General features: G+C 45.3%; 1 protein-coding gene across 35 annotated transcripts in view; it reads left to right on the forward strand.

The window, feature by feature from the left end:
- Positions 1-18,745, forward strand: part of CADPS (calcium dependent secretion activator) — a 206,957-nt gene that overhangs the window by 43,307 nt on the left and 144,905 nt on the right. For all 35 annotated transcript variants that reach the window (XR_005258465.1, XR_005258468.1, XR_005258475.1 and 32 more), the window contains exon 3: positions 1,038-1,370. Coding sequence is in view for 9 of the 35 variants with exons in the window: in XM_038149681.1 (XP_038005609.1) it covers positions 1,038-1,370 (333 nt within the window). In the remaining 26 variants the exon portion in view is untranslated. The remainder of the gene's footprint in view (positions 1-1,037; positions 1,371-18,745) is intronic.

An 18,745-nucleotide genomic window follows, 5' to 3' on the forward strand; every position in this document is an offset into this window, starting at 1 on the left:
TTTGGTCTGGTCCTTGGACAAAACCCACTACTACTGCCAAGAGATGCCTGTGCCATCAAGCATCTGGGAACATGGAGTACAGTGTTGCTGAATGGTGTATAAAAAATAAATCTGTCATGTCCTTAGGTCATCCTCAAGCTCTTTAATTATTGAGAGCTGACAGATACAACCCTGTGAGGGCACAGCTTCTTCCCAAGCTGCTGTATTCATCAGTTCTCAGCATTATTAATAAAACAGCAGTTTTCTTACTGGATATTGCTTGCTCTTCTGTGTTCAGGATTTGGGAGAGGAGAGCAAACACAAAATCCCTCTGACTCTCTAACCCTTCAGCTCTGTGTTGCTCTTAGGACATCCGTGGTCTGTGGGAGTCTGTCATGTTTTGACCCTTTTGCTGTTCTTGCAGTGGGAGGAACATCTTTATGAAATGTCTTCTCCTTCCCTTTCTCCTGCTGTCAGTGCCCTGCATCTCTGCAAAGGTTCAAGCCATGCTGAACCATCTTGCACTTCCCATTCCTGTGTCACAGGGCAGACAGCAAGGATCTCCTCTGGTGTAGTAGAGTTAGGATGTAAACCTGGTCCTTGAAGAGGCTTTTTAGGGACCTGGCTACCAGAATAAATCCAGTGCAGTGCCGTTGGCTTCCATGAGATGACTCTGCCCCTCTAACAGGGCAGAACTTGGTTAGGTGAATGTAGTTGTGCAAAAACTTCCTTATTAAAACATCAGATGAAACAAAATAAAATCCTACTTTCCCAAAGGGCATTTATGTAGCTGGTAAGGTGTGGCCATAACATCACATCAAGTCCTAATTGCATCAAAATATTTCATTGTAGTGGAGGCAAAGCAGAAGCTTCACCTGATTTCATTACACTTCCCAAAGTTCAGCTGAAACCTCTGGCAACGTGTGGCAGTCGAGTGAGGAGTTGGAGAATGTCCTGGCAGTCAATAAGCAGCTTCCCAGCAGCGAAACCCCCTTTTGTGGTACTTAGGGGGGATTTTTTCCAGCTGAAACCATTTGAAATCACCCTTTTCTTTGCAGGTATTCCTGAAGAGCGACCGCGTTGCCAGGATGGTGCAGAGCGGAGGGTGCTCGGCAAACGACTCCCGGGAGGTCTTCAAGAAGCACATCGAGAAGAGAGTGCGCAGCCTGCCAGAAATTGATGGCCTCAGCAAGGAGACAGTCCTGAGCTCTTGGATGGCAAAGTTTGATGCTATTTACCGTGGGGAGGAGGATCCCCGGAAGCAACAGGCCAGGATGACAGCGAGTGCTGCCTCGGAGCTCATTCTCAGCAAGGAGCAGCTCTATGAGATGTTCCAGAACATTTTGGGGATCAAGAAATTTGAGCATCAGCTTCTGTACAATGCATGTCAGGTAAGGTGGGAATGGAAGAGGGTTTTTTGGAGAAGGCTTGCCAATGGGAGATACTGCTATTATGAACTGGAAACTTTGTGTCTGACCAGAATCTTTTGGAGGGAACTTCTACCAAGAAAGTGGGGGTTGATTTATGGTGGGACTTCTGCACTGCCAGTGTTGTTCTGGCTATCCAAGTGGGCCTCCTTCTCTTGCTCATTTTCTTGCTCAATTCCATAGGATTGCTGAGATGGGAAAATTTTATTCCTCAGCTCTGTGTCTGGGTGAGCAGGTCTCTGAGGTGGTTAAGTGGGCTGTTTGCCTTTGGCTTGTTTGCCCTTCCTGTGTCACATCACCAGTCTGAATGACAGAGGTTCCTATAGCCTGTGAGATCAGTAGTAAAATCCCAGGAGTCCCTGGGGTGGGTGGCTTATGCAGACTTGCCCAGTGTGGTTATACAAATTCTCCCTAAGTAGAGGGAGCTCTGTGATCCTGTATGCCTGTGGGGAAAGGAAAGAGCATCCCAAAGCCCCATGACCTCAGGGTAGCTCTGCTTGCACTTGAAAACCTTTCCCATTCATCTCTTTCTACCCCAGAAGGGGCAGTTCTCCAGAGTTGCATAGCCAGGACTCTGCAGTGCTGCTTGTGTTTCCAGCAGCTCTTGCTGAGGGCTGTCAGTGGCTATCCAGACTGCTGGTGACCCAGATTACAGTCCCCTGCTATTGGATATAAATATCACAGTGGGATAAAGGATGCCAGAGTCACGGAGAGAGTAAGGTGTGGAAAGTTTTTGGAGGAGGAGCAGACCACAGTCTTTTCCCTGTAATACAAGGCTTCGGCTTATTGAAATGAATACATTTGAGACCAATTCTGTCTGTCTTCTGTCTAGACATTTCCAATTTTTTTTTAAGACACAGAGAATTATGTTTGATCTGTTTTTACCCCTGTAAAGAGCCTTATCTTATCTTGCATTTGTTCTTCTTCATCTCAAACCTTAATGACAGAGTGGGGAGAGGATAATAAATGTCCCTGAGTAATATGTCTTCATAGCAGAAACTGCAATGGCCCTCATAAATTTTGTTTACACAGATTTTGTGCCTCCATCCTCTGTTGGAAGAATTCTTTAAAATCAAATCTATAATGTTTTCAGTGATGTGTCAAGAACTGAGTCAGTTCAGCTGTGTTTTGGTTTATTTTTTAACTTAAACCAACCCCAGCCCTGTGTCTGTCTGACCTGTGCTTTGCTAAGGACCAGGGTGGCTTTGCGTGAGCGTGTGTGTGATCCTTCCCTCCTGGTTTGTGCTTCTCACTGAGGCAGAAAACAGTGTTTGATCACAGCTGCCCTGCTTTGTGATCTCTGCTCGTTAGAATCTTTCTGGCTGACACCATGAACCCAAAGGCTGCTCCCTGCAAATTGCCCTGTTGCATCAAGCAGTCTTTTTCCTGCATGAGTCCTGGTTTTAATCCTGGAGGATTTAATTCTGTGTCTTTTCTAATACTTGGAGGCAGTAAACCCTGTAATTTAAGCTTTTACAGGAAGACATAATTTCTGCTGAAAGCTAGAATTAGCATGGAAGTCACTCTGGTTTTAATACCTGGATAGTGAGGATTAGCTATGCAGAAGGGAAAGCCCTTTGTGCAATGCACACCTCAGAAAGCTGCCAGGTCAGCAGTCATTGAGCAGCTGGGTGTTTTCCTGGGATGCACTGGCAGTGGTTAAAGTGCCCTGGTGCTGTGGGTGGGACCCTGCCCCTTGGGGAACCCATCACTGCTGCTCCTTCTCCCTCTGCAGAACAGCCAGGGAAACCACAGGCTTTGTTCTGGGAACCCTTGTTTTTTGATGCTACCTGTGGTCATGTCATCCAGGCTGTACCAGCAGGGTCTTTGGAGCTCTCTGGCCAGCAGCAGGTGCTTTGTACTTCTCTCTTGCCATGAAGCACAGAAATTGCTGTTGACCATTACTCTTTCTGCAGGGACTCATCCACTGCTTGCAGCCAGTCTGTTGGGGGTAGTTATGAGCTTCTCAGTGGTAATTTGGTATGGTATAAGCTACACTTTTTTTGACCTGTGCTTGTCTGCCATGCTTGGGAGGAATTGAGAAAAGCAGCCTTTTCCTTGGCAGGCTGTCTGAATGCCACTCTCTCCAGAGTGGCAGCACTGTGCTGTTCATGCAGTTTATCAGTCAGTCACCTGTGATTTGCAAAGCAGAGCCCATTGTCTTCTGTGGACAGGCTGGCTGGTCTGTGCTCTCCCTTGCCTTGGTCTGCAGGGTGACATTGCCCAGAGGCTGTGCAAGGAGGCAAGGGGTGGCAAGGCTTTGCCTGGTTGTCCTCCTAGTTGTCTTCTGTTTGGTGCTGAGACCCCCAAACGCTGCTGGTACTTCTGTAGTCTGAAAGTAGATGCTTTTCTCTATGCAGCCTCCTGTTACATCACACTAATTGCATAATGATTGCATCACTGGGACTGCATTTCCATTCACTTCTGAGATAATATTTTGTTTGTGCAGAAGGAGGATGATTTCTAAAGAGATTTTTTTAATACAGTAGCCCCAGGGGGCATGAGATAAGTGTATTCTTAATGTGATAGCAGTGATTTAGCAGGATCTGAGATAGCAGTTATTGATAACAAGGTATTAATGCAGTTGGAAAGGCTTTTAGGAAACAAAGATGGGAAGTGGTGTTGTTGCAGCATAGTTGTGAAGATTACAGTGTTGTTAAGCACAAACTCTGACTAGAGCATTTTAAATAATACACGAGTCTTGTGCTTTTTGCATAACACATGCCACGTGGTTTGGTGTTTCTGCTTCACTGGAGTCAGCATGGGAATTGAGCATCTCTGGCTCCAGCAGCGAGCTCCTCTGCTGTGTGAGAGGTCTAGTGGAGGGAGAAATGTGTTTCAGTCTGGTCTTTCTGGTCCAGAACCTGTTGGCAAGACTTAAATTTAGTTCTTCTACTTTGTAATTAACCTGAGGCTGTGGAAGAGTACTAGAGGAACTGTTTTCTGTATGTGTTGGGCAATTCCAAACTTGGGTTTTTGCTGCAGTTGGCATTTCCTAAGGGACTCTATTTTCTGCTGACCTTCATGATGGCTGAATTCAGAGCATCTCTGAAATCAGGCTGTGGTGTTCTCCATGTCTTGTTCTTTCCCAGCCGTAGGGCACTGATTTACTTTTCTGTCTCAAGCTGTGTTTGGAAGTCATTTTTAGCTACAGTGGGAAGAGCCGGAGCTGGTACAGTGCTGTTCAGTTAATCCTGCAGCAGGAGCAGATGTTCAGATCTGTCTGTGATGAGCTGTGCAAGTCCATCCTCCTGCTTCAGAGGAAGAGTGGGCTCTCCCTGCAGAGCTGCCTGAACTCTCAGGATTCACAGTCAGACTTTCTCTTCTTTCCCAGGCATGAAGTGTCCCACATACTGTGGCAGAATAACCTGTTCTAAGCGTAATTCCCTTAGATGTAAGATGTGAAAGCAAATAACTAAATATAGGCATGTCTGACCTGCTGAGTGATGCTAATAGATGGTCGTGGTTCTTCAGCATCTATTTCTGTCCATCCATGTAGAAGGCAAAACATCAAAGAAGTGTACATGTGTGGGTGGGCTGCAACACACACCAGGTGTCATTGCTGTCTGGTGGCTATTTCATGTAAAGGCAGAAAGACATCTCACCAGTGCAATTGGAGTTGTTTCATAAGTTTTGGGGCCCTGTGATTTTAACTAAGAAACATTTCAACCCAAATTTTCTCAAATGGAGCTGGCTTAAAACTAGAATTCACTGTTTTGACATTTATTTTCGCAACTGAATTAGGACACTATGTCCAAAGACTGACATTTCTCACATAGCAGAAAGTTCCCCTGCCAAAATAAACTAACTCAAGTGTTTGATTTTAGCTCAAGTCAGTATTAGAAATGATTTGCTGGGGTGATGTCTTGCCTTCTGCCCCTCTCTCATCTCTGCAGTTCGTGTGGTTCTACCCAACTTTGTTTCTTCACTTGCTCTGGTGTGTTGAGCCCCTCACGTGCCCATCACACGCCCAACATGTGTCAATCATGTGCCTGGCACGCGGTCACACGGCCATCGTGTACCCAGTGTGTGCCAAACACGTGGCATGAGCTGACTTTGCTGACTTAGCTGAAAGTTGGAGACATCTCCTGAAAAATATTTCCTAAATCCATTCTGTTTGCAGAGAAGCTGTAGTGGTCCTTGGAAACTGCAGCCAAAGTCGGGACAGAAACTCATGTGAGGCTCTGTGACAGCTCAGACAGTGAGATGAAGGCTAAGGTCACCTCAGAATAAATGATTGATTTGTGTGTATCCTCCCTAGACCAAGTATTTAATTTGGTTTGTTGTGATGAGGAATTCCCAGCCATGCCTTGCAATGAGCAGTGAGTCCAGGTTTGTTGTGCACAGCGTGGAGTTACCTGTCTGTGGCATCTCTGTCCCTTCAGTTCAGGGCCTCAGGGGTTTAGGGATCAGATCCCTCCCTTCTGCTCTCTGTTTAAGGAACACAAAGCAATTGCTTTTTATTCTAGCTTCACCTTGAAGCTCAGTGTCTGTGAAATATGTATCTGCAGTTCTGAGCATTTCGGCACTAACTCTGGCTGTAATGACCCCTCTGAAAGGATGGGAGGTTTCCTTGGACCCCAGAGCCCCCTACAAAGAGCCTGTCCTGGGGATGGTGGTGGTGAGCTGAGACTGCTATGGGGCTGCAGGCAAGAACCAATGAGCCTCCATGGGCTCCTCTTTCCAAGGCTGGATGCATGTCCATGGACAACCAGCAGCTTTGGTGAGCACTGCTCTCCCCCTTGAAAATCCCCAGGACATCAGCCTTACCCTGTGGCTTTTTTCCCCTTCTTTCACTATTTAAAACTCCTTTTGATTGCTCCACCTATTTTCACTCTGTAAGCATCATCCCCACCCCGCCTTCTCCCCCCGACTTAAAACAAAACCACGACTAATAAAAATGGGTTAAAGTGGTTTAGAGATGATAAAAAGCCTCAAACCCCATAAAGCATCATGGTCTGTTTTCAGTAATTCTGTATTTATTTCCATGGAAACAGAAATGGCAGCCTGGAGCCTTCTGCAGGGTTGTAATTACTCCTGCAGCAGCCAGCAGCAGCTGCAGCTTCCTGTCAGGCCCGAGCAGCTCCCAGAGCCTGCCGTGATTTAGTGCCCCGTGGGGAATTGGAAAAGGAAAAGCGCTGGGAAGTGAATGAAATCTTCCCTATCCTAACAACACAACGTAGATACACACGTGGTCCTTTCGGGGAGGAGGGGCAACTGCCCTTCTCCATCAGCTCAGCGTGCAGTGTTTTGAAGAATGGTTTTGGCATGGTGGCAGAGACCGAGAGGGACAGTGCAGTGTCAGGGCAGGGGTGAGCGTGGTGTCTGGCTCTGCTGGAGCATCGGTTGCCAGGTAGATCCTTTGGGAGGGGTTTGCTGATGGAGGTTACCCAGGAGCCACAGAGAAGTGCTGTGATTGTCCCTGTTGGTGCAGGAACAGTGACCCTATGTTGGATGCATCGTTTGATATCTGTAATTTGGAGCAAGAGGGATGGTTGAGATGGGACATCTGTTAGCTCCAGCATCCAGTGAGACCTCTGCCAGTTGGAAGGACATGACAGGGCAGTGAGCAGGGTGGCCCTGCCAGCCCAGCAGTGTGCCACAGTGCTGCGGCCTTTTGGGGAGGACAGTGCAGAGATCACTCTCTGCCAGGGTGGGACCCCAGCTGTCATCATCCAGTGTCTGATTTGCACAGACATGTGTGGACCTATGTGTGCCCCAATTAGCTGTAGGATCAGCTTATGTTATGTGCTGTTATGGACTTAGAGAGCAATCTTGGCCCCTGTAATTAAATTTAAAGCAAATTAGCTCTTCTATTAAACAAAATAAATCTGATGTAGCCTAATGCTGTATTCTCCAGCTATGGCTGATCAATTGCTCCTGCAAAGAGCAGGCAAATGCTGCTGAGCAGATGGTCTTGGCTGAGGCATGGTCAATTAAACTAATTAAAGATGCTTTCATTTAATCAGAGGGTGTTTTAACCCTGTTAGCTGCCAGTTGGGGATGTGTTTTCTTGTACTAGGAACTTCCAGTTCTGGCCCTTCTATGGACTTCTTCTGGTTTTCAGTGCCTTTACAGAAACCAGGCCAAAGTGTGCATCCAAAGAGCATATATCTAGCAGAGAAATTATAATGTCATGCAACAATAGTGAAGACTTGCAGAAAATTCAGTTGTTTCCTTCTAACACTAACCAGAGATGTTATTAGCCTGAAGAACGCTTCTGCAGTGAATCTCTTCTGCAGTGAATCCTTGCCACCCTACCTCCTGCCAGCCTTCCCTCTGGGTTTAGGGGTGTGGCTGCCTCTCCGCAGCCTAGACAAGTGTCACTTGTTCCACCAAAGCAAGCAGTGGCTTGTCATGGTGTATTATTTAGGGGACAGAAAATGGTTTCAGCATCCAGACAGGTTCTGGAGTGGAGGAGTAGCCTCTTACGTCATCTCTCTGCTTCCATGCAAAACATCTTGGCTGCTGGGAGCCCGTCTTTCTAGGGGTTCTGGAGATGGGTTTAATTCATTATTTGCTGCAGGAGTCCACGAGGACTCCTCTGAGCTGAAGCCTTCTTTTCAGATTCTGTGATTTGTCACAACTGGGCACCCTCACCATTTCCTGTCCCCCACTTCCAATCTGCTCCCCTGCCTTGCTGTAAGGGGTGACACCACCTGCCTGCAAGGTAAGAGCCACCAAGAGAGCTTGTTAGTCTCATGGAAGATGATGCCAAACATTCTCAAGAAGCAGCAGTGGAGCAGAATCATGCATACAGCCCAGGAGTGACCCCTCCCTGGGCTGCACAAAGGGCTACAGCATGCCAGGAGCCCCTTCCTCTGCCCTTCCACCAGTTTGTACACATGGAACTGGAAACAGTTGTACTTTATCCAGAGGCCATGCAGATAACTCCTGCTTCAGCATCATGGATCCCTGCAGGTACATTAAGGCTAAAATCAGGGTGATTTTCAAAATGTTCATCCTTTGTGAAATGATAAAACCCTTTTTACCCTCATCTAATTAATGAGGTGTTTTTGTGGTGCAGCATCAGCTGAACGCTCTTTGTTGTCTGTGTGGACTGATTAATTTTTGCAGTTTAAGGCTTAAATTGCCATCAAGATATCTCTTTCATTTATTTTCATTTCAATTGGCCCATGAATACTTTTTATCATCTGCATTCATGCTGCAAAGGAATGCATAAAAAATAACCATGGTTACCTTATAAAACATCATATTGATGACTTGACTTTTCCAACCTACCTTAGCCCTTTTATTTGAGGATTGCTGTTTCTTTTCTTTCTGAAAATATAGTTGTTGGCATGACTTTTCTGCTGCTTAGCCAGATGTTTGGGTTTTTTTCCCCCAGATCAGGAGCATCATTTCAAATCAATATTTATTAATACAATTTTGTTTCCCTACCATAACCTTGCATTCTGTAAAGAGGAAGTTGAGTTGTGAATTTCTGGCTCTAGGTAGGAGCGACTGGGGAAAGTATGAAGGATTGAACTAGCTGATGTGTTGATCTGCTGCCATTTGCAACAGAGGTCTCTGGGAAGGGAAACACTTTGATCCTGAGGTACCAACTGGGGGAGCTGTTCTGGTGTCTGCTGCCTCTGCAGGTGCCTGCCTGCTTCCACCTCTGAGCACAGGGAGGGTTGGGAAGATGGACCCTTCCTGGCACAGCTGTGCAGGGACATGCTGAAGCAGTGGGGAAGGTTTTGCAAAAGCTTGAGAAATGGGAGAGTCCTTGAGCATCGCTAAGTGTGACAACACTGGGGAATTACAGCTTGAAACCATTTCGGTGGATAGGAGATTTGGGGTGGCACAAACTACAGACCCCTGAGGTGTTACCTGTATTGGTTTTGGCAGAGGGGAGACTGAAAAATGGGGGGACAAAATAAAGAAGGGGACAAGAAGTTGCTGATTTTGGAAAAAAACACTTTACACTGAAAAACCCAATGATCCAAGGAAGGGTATCCAGCCTCAAAACACCTGGTGGGTCTGCCTGAGGAGAAGCCAAGCCAAATGTTGTCCATTATGGGGGGAGGGAGTGATAGCTAAATGTACTACATAAAAATTAAATGTTTATTGCTAATCTCTCCCCTAGAAACAAAAAAAAAACAAACCAACATAAAGTGCTACTGATGGGCCAGAGTGCAATTTCTGAGTTGGCTTCTATGGGGTCTTTTTCCAAGGTTTCCAGAGGTGGGACTTGGCTCTCAAAATGCTGCCTTTATTTTGAGCAATCTTTCTTGCTTCCCTAACTTTGAATTCAGTGCAAGCCACTGTACATAAAAACCAGTTTCTCAACATGGAGAAACATTGTGGACTGTGTCTTGTTAGGAAAGGAAAGTGTCACTCCTCCTGTTTGTCTTTCCCTCAACCAGAGATGATGAGCAGAAGACATGACAAAGAAATGCCCCCACTGGCCCCTTTTGGAGAACGTAATCTTCTTTTTTCTCTGAGCAGCATTTGTTCCCTGCAGTACATGTTCCTGTCAATCAGCCCAGGAGGCCTTGGGAGACAGAAGGGGTGTTATCCAGACCTCTCTCTCTTTAAGCAAGGAACTGCTAGCTGCAAAAGAACCCATATGTGATGCTTATCTTAAGGAAGGCTGGAATACTTAATAAGACATAACTGGTGCATGACCCTGCACTATGTTAATGCCTCTCTTTCTCTTCCTCTTCCTTTTAACTGGAAATACAATGGGGCTGCTAGAATTTAATTTTGCACATAGGTCTTTAAATCTAATTTGAATTCCACATGAAAATCTCAATGCTTTGCAGCACTTCAATCCTTGCTCATGTATTTTATTAGTGATTACCTTCCTGGAGAACTTTTAAAGCCTATTTCAGGAGCTAAAATGGAAAGATACAGTCATACTTGCACATGTTGGGGTTATGTGTGGTCATGCTGGCTTGTGCCAGAGCTCCAGGGTCTTCATTTCAGCAATGTCTTGTCAGAGAGCCTGGACTGGTTTCCACTGAGCTGTGCTAGCCTAAGGTTACACACTATTCTTTTGGTTTTCTTTTTATCATGTTATATAGAGAGATCATTCTTCTGACATACATCATCCACTAAGGGAATATTTTGAAAGTTCTGCATTAATATTTTACTAGGTTTTCTCCAATCTTATTTCTGTAAGATGTGATTTCCTCAAGGCTGCTTCTTTGCAGTCCATATTGTGTTCAGATGTCCAGAAAAGGGAGTTATTTAAAAAAAAATAAATAAAAAAATTCACCAGCCCTTTCCTTCACTCCTTACATTTCATTGTTCAGCCCACCAGTGTTCCATGCAACTTGAAAAATGCTTCATGTCACAGCTTGGGATGTGATAGTGTAATTTTAATTCAGAAGAAACTTTGGGAGTCAAATGTATCATACTATAGAAAGTACTTCATGAATATAAAATACAGCTGGGTTAATCTTCCAGTTTTCATCTAAAAAGTACCAAATTAAAAAGAGAATAGGTATATTTCTTAGCAGAAATGAGATGCCAAGAATTTTCTTCAAAAGGATATCAAAGTAGGCACTTATTTGTTCCCACTGAGCTGACTAGAAATTGGGAAATGATCAACAAAGTAGATTTCATGCATTTCAAAGGCTCAGCCTCAATATTCCTAACTTACATAACCTGTTCCTTACCTCAATTTCAGTGCTGAGTTTTCATATTCAATGCACTACATTTTTTCTGGAACATCTGATTCTACTCATGTTTGTGAGAAATTAGAGTGCAAATTCAATAGGGAATTGGATGCAACACAAATTCAAATATAATTTCTCATGTATTTAAAAGGCCTATAGTAGCCTAAAATCATGTAAAAATGTGTTGGCCTCCATAGCACAGATTTTGTTGTATAATGCAGGCAAGTAGTGATGTTTGCTAACAGCAGTGATCTGTGCATGTGTTTTTCAAGTGTTGTAGCCAGCCTTTGATCCAGTTTTTTGTCTCTGACAGAGAACAGTAAGAAGATGGGGAGGTGATAGCACAATATTATTTGTCATGAAGTCTTTGTAGAAACATTGATAGCTGTGACAGGGAAGTGAGTGGAGTTTCCCAGAGCTCTGTATGCCAGCCCTGAGTGCTGGTGGCCTAGGAGAACACAGTGTGGGGTGGAGGTTGGAGACTGAACCCTACTGTGCCCCAACCACAGCCAGGTTCCAGCATCCTGTGGCCTTTGGTGGAGCCGGGCTTGCCTGCTTGTGTGGTCAGACTTGAGCCTTGAGCATTCCTCGGATGTGCTCAGGAGTAGACAGCTAAAATTACAGGCATTTCCCACAATAAATGAGAACAAAGAACAAATGCATTATTTTGCTGTCCATTTCTGAATGCGCTGCATGGGGAATGATGTTTGCAGTTAAAAAGGTGCTGGGGAGGAAGCAGGCACAGTCACAGACAGTGGCCACAAGTCAGGCACCCAGACTTTGCCCAGCAGCCTGCTGGGTTTTAGTTAAGTTCCTGCTCATTCTCATGGGTGCAGCTCATTTCTGCATCTTGCCTGACTGCTGCCTGTGTGTGCAGCTGTACTGGCAGCAGCACCAAAGCTGCACGTCTCCAGTTATCCTTAGTCCACAGGAAGGAAAAAGGGGCAAGGTCTACATTGATGGTATCAACATAAAAGTGTAAAATGTAGGGCCCAAAAATCAAAATATTGATTTCACCAACAAAGGTGGGAGATCTTGGAAGATAGCACAAATTGTAATGGGATGCTGAGGGTAGTGTAAGGCTTTACTCCTTAGCAGAAGGAGCATCAGTGATGAGTTATCTTTTTCCCAGGCTGAGGACCATGAGTTGTTGTCTTCTGTGGAGAGTTTTGCTAAATATAACTATCTTATTTTGCGACCTAGTTAAGTCCAAACTTGACAGGGTGTTTTAAATTATAAAATTCTAATAGTGGAGTAATTAAATGGTCTCATAATTCTTCTCAACACCAGTCATTTATCCTGCTGATAAATGACTTGATATTTCTGCCAGTTTGTTGGAGAGCTGATGTGCAACACTGGTGGAATGAGCTGCAGGCGTGTGTTTGGCTGCCACTGCCAGGAGTCTCGTGCACCCGCATGCAGAACTGAGACCAGGACTGACAAAATAGCTGCTAAACAGAGATGTTGTCCATGGAGAAATTATTGACACAATAATTTTATTAAGTCCCATGATGCCTGTTAGGTCTGATGAGAATGCCATTTGCCAAGTGTAGCATTTTATTTTGTATTTTAAAATCACATTAAAACCCAGTGCTCTTTATTTCTGATGCGGGGTGTAATGCCAGCAATAGTTCCTCATCATGGTACTCACCATCTCCTCATAGTCCCCCTTGAAGCCTTCTTCCCTTCCCATGCATGTCCAAATTCTTACTGTCAGCACAGGCAGATAGTGATAAGACAAGGGGGGACAATTTTAAAGTAAAAGAGGAGAGCATTAGATTAGATATTAGGAAGAAATTCTTCAGTGTGAGGGTGGTGACATACTGGCACAAGTTGTCCAGAGTTTTGCTCAGGGCAAAACTGGATTACTGAAGCTTTCAAGGCCAGGTTGAATGGGGCTTGGGGCAATCTGGTCTAGTGGAAGGTGTCCCTGCCCATGGCAAAAAGGGTTGGAAAAAGATGGTCTGTATGTTCCCTTTCAAACCAAGCCATGCTATTATTCTCTATTTCTGTGAAAAATGAAAAATATGAAGTAGTCATTTTCATTGACCTTCTAACTCTGCTCTGCATTGACCTTTCTGCTTATAGATTTTTCTCTTTATTTGCCCTTTTTTCTCCATAATTGTGTATTTTGGGTGGGAATAGTTGTGCTCAGATGGTTAGGTATCAGTTGAGAGTAAATTAGCTGAAGGAGCTGTGGCTGCCACTGTCAAAATGATTCCAAAATAGCTTTGTGTGGGAGAGTGATGGTCAGGTCAGACAAGAGAAGCATGGTTTGGGTTTGCTTGAGGGGAATGGAGTTAGAGGGGATAATGCCAGTTAGATTAATAGAAAAGCAATCCACCCTTAAACACTGGCTTATATCAGAGGTCCTTCATGTTACAGTGGCCCCTCATGGGTGTGCAGCAGCAGCAGTATTTGGAAAAGGATCTGTTCCCCATGAACATCGGCAGTATTTGAGATGAGGAACATGGGTTTCTTTGGGGCTGGTACCACAGCTTTCCTCTGGGAAGTTCCTGCTGACAGAGTGGTCCTTAGCAAAGCAAAAAGGAGAAAACTGGACATGGGTTTTGCTACTGGTTTGGCTCATTGATGAGCTGCTTTTCTCTCCAGGGGTACAAGCAGAGTTTTGCTACTGGTTTGGCTCATTGGTGAGCTGCTGTTCTCCCCTGGGGTACCAGCTGCAGCCCTGCTGCTCCCCAGCCCTGCCTGCTCAGTGCTGGGAGGTGACTGCTCCTTTCACGTGCAGCCCTTTGCCCAGCTGTGTAACTCCTGATCCCTTTATTAACAGTCAACAAAGGCAATTATTCAGGGTCATTGATTGGCCATTTTGTTCTGGCTTTTTGTATGGCAACTGCAAAACAGCTGAGGACGTCTGGCAGGCAGTAGAAGTTTTATTTCTGTCAATTAAAATAGCCAAATATATGTTCAGTGAGATAATTTGGATCATTATGCTTTCCTATCATAATGCCAGTTGCACTTTCATCCATTGTATGGATTAAAAAAAAGCAACATCAATGAAAAAAATAATGTCTATTTCTATCCTGAATATACAAGTAGAAACGCTGGCGTTGGAACATCGTAAGTGTGAGCCTGGTCCGAGCTTTGTCATTAGTGATCTTGAGAAAACCTGATATGTTTCAAAATAAGAGTGGTTTTCTAGATGATGACAATCAAAATACATTTTGTTTAACCAGATCAGTGGTTACCACCATCATGTGCAGCACCATGTGAACCACTGCCAGCCAGGAGCTCCCCCTGGTATCTCTATCTTGTATTTTGTCTCAGCCAGGGTAGCAATAGAGCAGGGGATGATGGCAGGAAGGGCAGTGCATGTGCAAGGGCAGGACAGGAGGCACATCTGTGTTCCTAAGGCATCCTGCCATACCAGCATGCCACAGCAGAAGAGAATCTCTCTCTCCACTGTTGCCTGAATTTACTCGATGCCAAGTATCAGCCAAAAGTAAATCTCTCCTGTTCAAAGACAAAGAGTTCATAAGAATCTTTACTCACAAAACTCTCCCTGTGCAGAGGCTGCTGGGAAGGGGTGTCCCAGGGTGCTGGGGAGCAGAGGAAAAGAAAAATGGGTCAAATAAAGACCCTTCTTTTCTGCTGAAAAAGAAGTAAATGTTCATTGTTAGCATGAAATTGGATGTAACTGTGAACTCTGCTGGACATGAATTGGCCCATGCCAATGTGAGCCCTGGAGAAGGGAAGGGCAGCTGACAGCAAGGGATGGTCTCAGAAAAATTCACCAAGCAAACCAGAGTTCAGCTTGGAACCAGGAGCATTTCCTTTTGAAGGTGTCATTGGCTGTCTGCTGCAGGCTGCAATGATTCCTGCCTTAAGATGAAGCAAAACCCATCGCTCTGGTCTGGTGGCAGTGACCTGTGTGGAGAGCTTTTCCAGCTGCTCTGGGATGCTCTGGAAAACCCTGGGAAGGGTGTGTGGACACAGCTGAACTGCATATGGGGCCAGTCCCACCTTGCTACAGCAGTTTGCCTGCCCTGTTTTCCAGCTGTGAAATCACTGTGATGCCCTTGATTTTCTCAGGATGTAAGCCTGTAACTTTCAAACTTTCAAGAGAACCTCTATCAAAATTTAGAGGAAAATCAGCTCATTTTTTTTTCATCCATACTCCCCCTTTTTTTCTTTTTTTTTTTTCCTGCTTCAAAAGAGGCCCTGGAGAGGACTTAAAGGTAAAACAAGCAATGAGGAAGTACAAGCTGTCATAAATAGTGTTAAGAGAAGAGTCAGACTTGCAGTAAGGTAACAAGGTACCTGAGAAGGTGGTGACAGAGTTGTGAAAGGTTTTCAAAGCTTGGGTGTGATTGATGCCTTGTGGGCATCAGCTAAGGATTCTCAGGACGTTGGTGGGCAAGGAGAATAGGATGCAGGCACACCCTCAGTGGGTGTGCTGATGTTTCCAGCCAAGGTGCCAAGCCTTTGGCATGTGTGAAGGTACCCCAGGAAACATTGTGAGAAACTGTTGTTTTTCTTTAGGGCAGCAAAAAAACCTCTCCTATATCCCAATCTGGAATCTGTACTATAAAAATATGTTGGAAAGGTCTTGAGAGTTATGTGAAGGGATAAGGAAGAACTAAAAGTTTGACTCACCTGGGGAAATGGTCCAAGTAATTTGTTTGCAGATGTATTGGAGCAATGTTTAACTGTCCGTGTACAGGCGCAGTAAAACTGGGATCAAAGCAGTCACTCTTGGCTGCCACTGATAGTCAGGGTTGGGAGAGCTGGGCAAAGGTTGTGGCAGTCTTTCTCTCACCTGAAGGATTCTCTGGATCTTTTCCTATCAGATATGCTTACGTTTACATGGAAGCTCAGGCCTTAACATAGCAGTTGTATGCTGAATTTTTACTAGGGATGTACAAGACATTGCACAGGAAGGAGTGAGTGGTTAATTTTAGGCTGGGAATCAATCCCTTGACTGGGCAGGTTTTGGACACCTGCAGTGTTATTGCTGAATATAGAATCAGTTATTTAACTGAACTTTGTCTAGGCTGGTTATTTCATTTTAGTCTGCAATGGAAGTTGTGGTGGGCTCTGAAAAAGTCTTGCAGCCAGGCAGATTGGAGCTGTTCCCTGGGCACCTGCAGCCAAAAGCCTGTGCTGTGGAGCTGCCCGTGTTAGGAAGCAGGGCTGGCATGCATGGAGCACTTGGTGCTGCATGGCAGTGAGGATGAGGTGATGGCAGATGAGGGGACACTGCTTTGCCAGATGAAGTTTGTTACAAATTCCCATCTGCTCGGAAGCAGAAGCTATAAGGTTTGTGCTTGTACAAGTAATTATTTGTTATACATTTTTAAACATGAAATCTAGTCCAAACGGCAAATATTTTTAGCATGTGTCATTGTGCACTTAAGAAGGCTGCCAGCAGCATAAACCAGAATAACTCTGCGTGGTGCTGGGGCTGAGATGGGATTTTCTGCTTTGCCCATTTTCTCCTCCCCACGCTTGGGAACTCATTCTCTCAGCTGGGCTCTTGCTCTCATGAGCCAGCATCTTGCAGAGCCAGCTGCTTTGTCACCCCCTCCATTCATTTTACCTGTGGTGGAAAGCACATCTGGTACAGCTGGGAGGTGTTTGGCTGAGTGTGAAAATGCTCTGGAAGAAATGGGACAGGATTGCTGCTTTTTCTCCCAGCGGAATATGGAAGAGGCAGTCTTACATCTCTTCATTTCCAGCAAATGCACTCTGTGGAGTGAGCCTGCACGTGCTTTATAACGTAGGCACATTTGGGCTGAATGAAGCTTTTTTTCAGGTTTTTAAGGAACTACTTGGATTGTTTCAGCAATGTTTTAAGCCTCCACTCTAAATTCCACTAAAAAAGAGTGGGAGAATGGATTTAAGATGGATCTGAGAAATTTAGAAACAGGACAGCTTAGGTTTTTAAGGTTGCATAAAAATGTAGGGAGGAAACCTGTCTGAAGATGAATGCTTTTTGACAGGGTGGAATCTGTTGTGGATGTTGCTCAGCCTGTGAGCCAAATGATTTTGTTATTCTCTTAGCTCTCATGCAAGGTCACAGCATAAACCTCAGTTGATTCCTTTGCACCTACGAAGCAGCTCAGGCAGGTACTGGAGCATTTCCCAGCTTTGCTGGTTCCCAGCAAGAGCTCCCTTGTTTTCATCCACCTGTCTTAACAGTTTTCTCAGCATTTGGGCCATAAATCCTGTCAGAGCCTTCTTTTCCCTGTTGTTTTTCCCTATAACTCCCCTTAAAAAGAAAAGGAGAAAAAGGGGATGCAGAAGGTGTGCAGCAGGGACAGCAATCTGTCCCCATGGGTTGCACACATGCATCATTTTTTTATAGTGCCCTGAGCACTGCTCTGCTGCCCTTGATTTCCACAGATCCTTGATTAATTTTAAGAAAGAGAGGGGAAGGAATTCAGCTGTAGGTTCCATATGTGCCTATTCCTGTGGGTTTATTGCTGGTAACATGTGGTGGTACCTTCATTTGAAGTAAGAGGGTGGTTCTAGCAGTGTAATTTTTACCAGGTTACAGAGCAGAATGCAAAAAAAAAAAAGCTGAATTCCATGAGAATGTTTTAAGAGTGGCTTTTCTCTTTAATCTCTTTATTGATGTTTTTCCTAATGTCTAAAAAGAACTGCAGCAGCTGGCTGAGATGAGCAGGTAGTGCTGCTGCAGACCTTGCAGTCATGGTTGTGCTGTCTCACATCTGGATTCCAGCTGTATATTTGCACTACTCTCTTACAAGTCTTTTCTGCATATAAAAGGCATTGTCCTTGATGAAAGCTTAAAGGGAAGATTGAGGGTAGACTCAGATGAAATGGGATCAGAGAGCAGGCTGTCACCCTATTTTCTCAGAATGCTGCCACACAGAAAGCACCGAGAGACTTCAACAATAGCAGAGACTGTAATGCCATACTCTGAGTGTCCAGTATATTTTCCCTAACTCTCTAACCAAAAGCCTCATGCCCTGCTAGCAATTTCAAAGGAAAGAGGTCATGCCTTGCTGAATGTAGTTCGAAATAAGCCACATTTCCTCAGAAAGCAGGAGATGACAGTGTTTCTGGCAGAGGAGCTGTCTGGAAGAGTCACTGTGCAGCTACGCTGGGGCCTGACCCCCCACCCAGCACATGTCTCATCCTTAAATCCATAATCTTTTGTTCATGGAAGTCTGCTGCAGAGGACTGTGCCATCTCCACTGGCATCCCAGCCCTCTCCTTCAGGCTGCCCATGGGGTTCAAGGGTGGTGGGTGCTGCTCCCTCTTCTCCAGCTGTGATGTATCCTGGCACGTGCTAAGGGCTGAGGTAGTCCAGCCTGGGTTGGGATGGATGTGCTGGGCAATTAGTGTTTTACTTGGCTTTAAATACAAAGGATAATTAGTGAAGCGGTATGAAAAAGAGCTCTTCACCCACTGGGGATGGAAAAGCTCTGTCTGGAGGCTCTATCCCTGCTGAGCTCTAGGGAAAGATAATTGAGAGGCAGTGGGTGAAGCCCAGAGTGGGACTGGGGGAAAGCTGGTGTCGGTGCTGTCATGAACACAGTGCACAACCATCAGGACAAGCACTGCTCTGTTTCCTGCCCAGGTCCCCCCATCCCCAGGCTGTTGGGGTCCTTGTCACACACAGCCCCTGTGAACCCCTGGGAGCACAGGGCTGCAGGCACTGCTCCAAAATGCTCCCCAGCAGCCTGGCTGCTGCATTCTCATGGTGGCCAGGGCTCAGGTGTA

This window comes from Motacilla alba, chromosome 12 (assembly GCF_015832195.1).
Source record: "Motacilla alba alba isolate MOTALB_02 chromosome 12, Motacilla_alba_V1.0_pri, whole genome shotgun sequence".
NCBI classification, from domain to species: domain Eukaryota; kingdom Metazoa; phylum Chordata; class Aves; order Passeriformes; family Motacillidae; genus Motacilla; species Motacilla alba.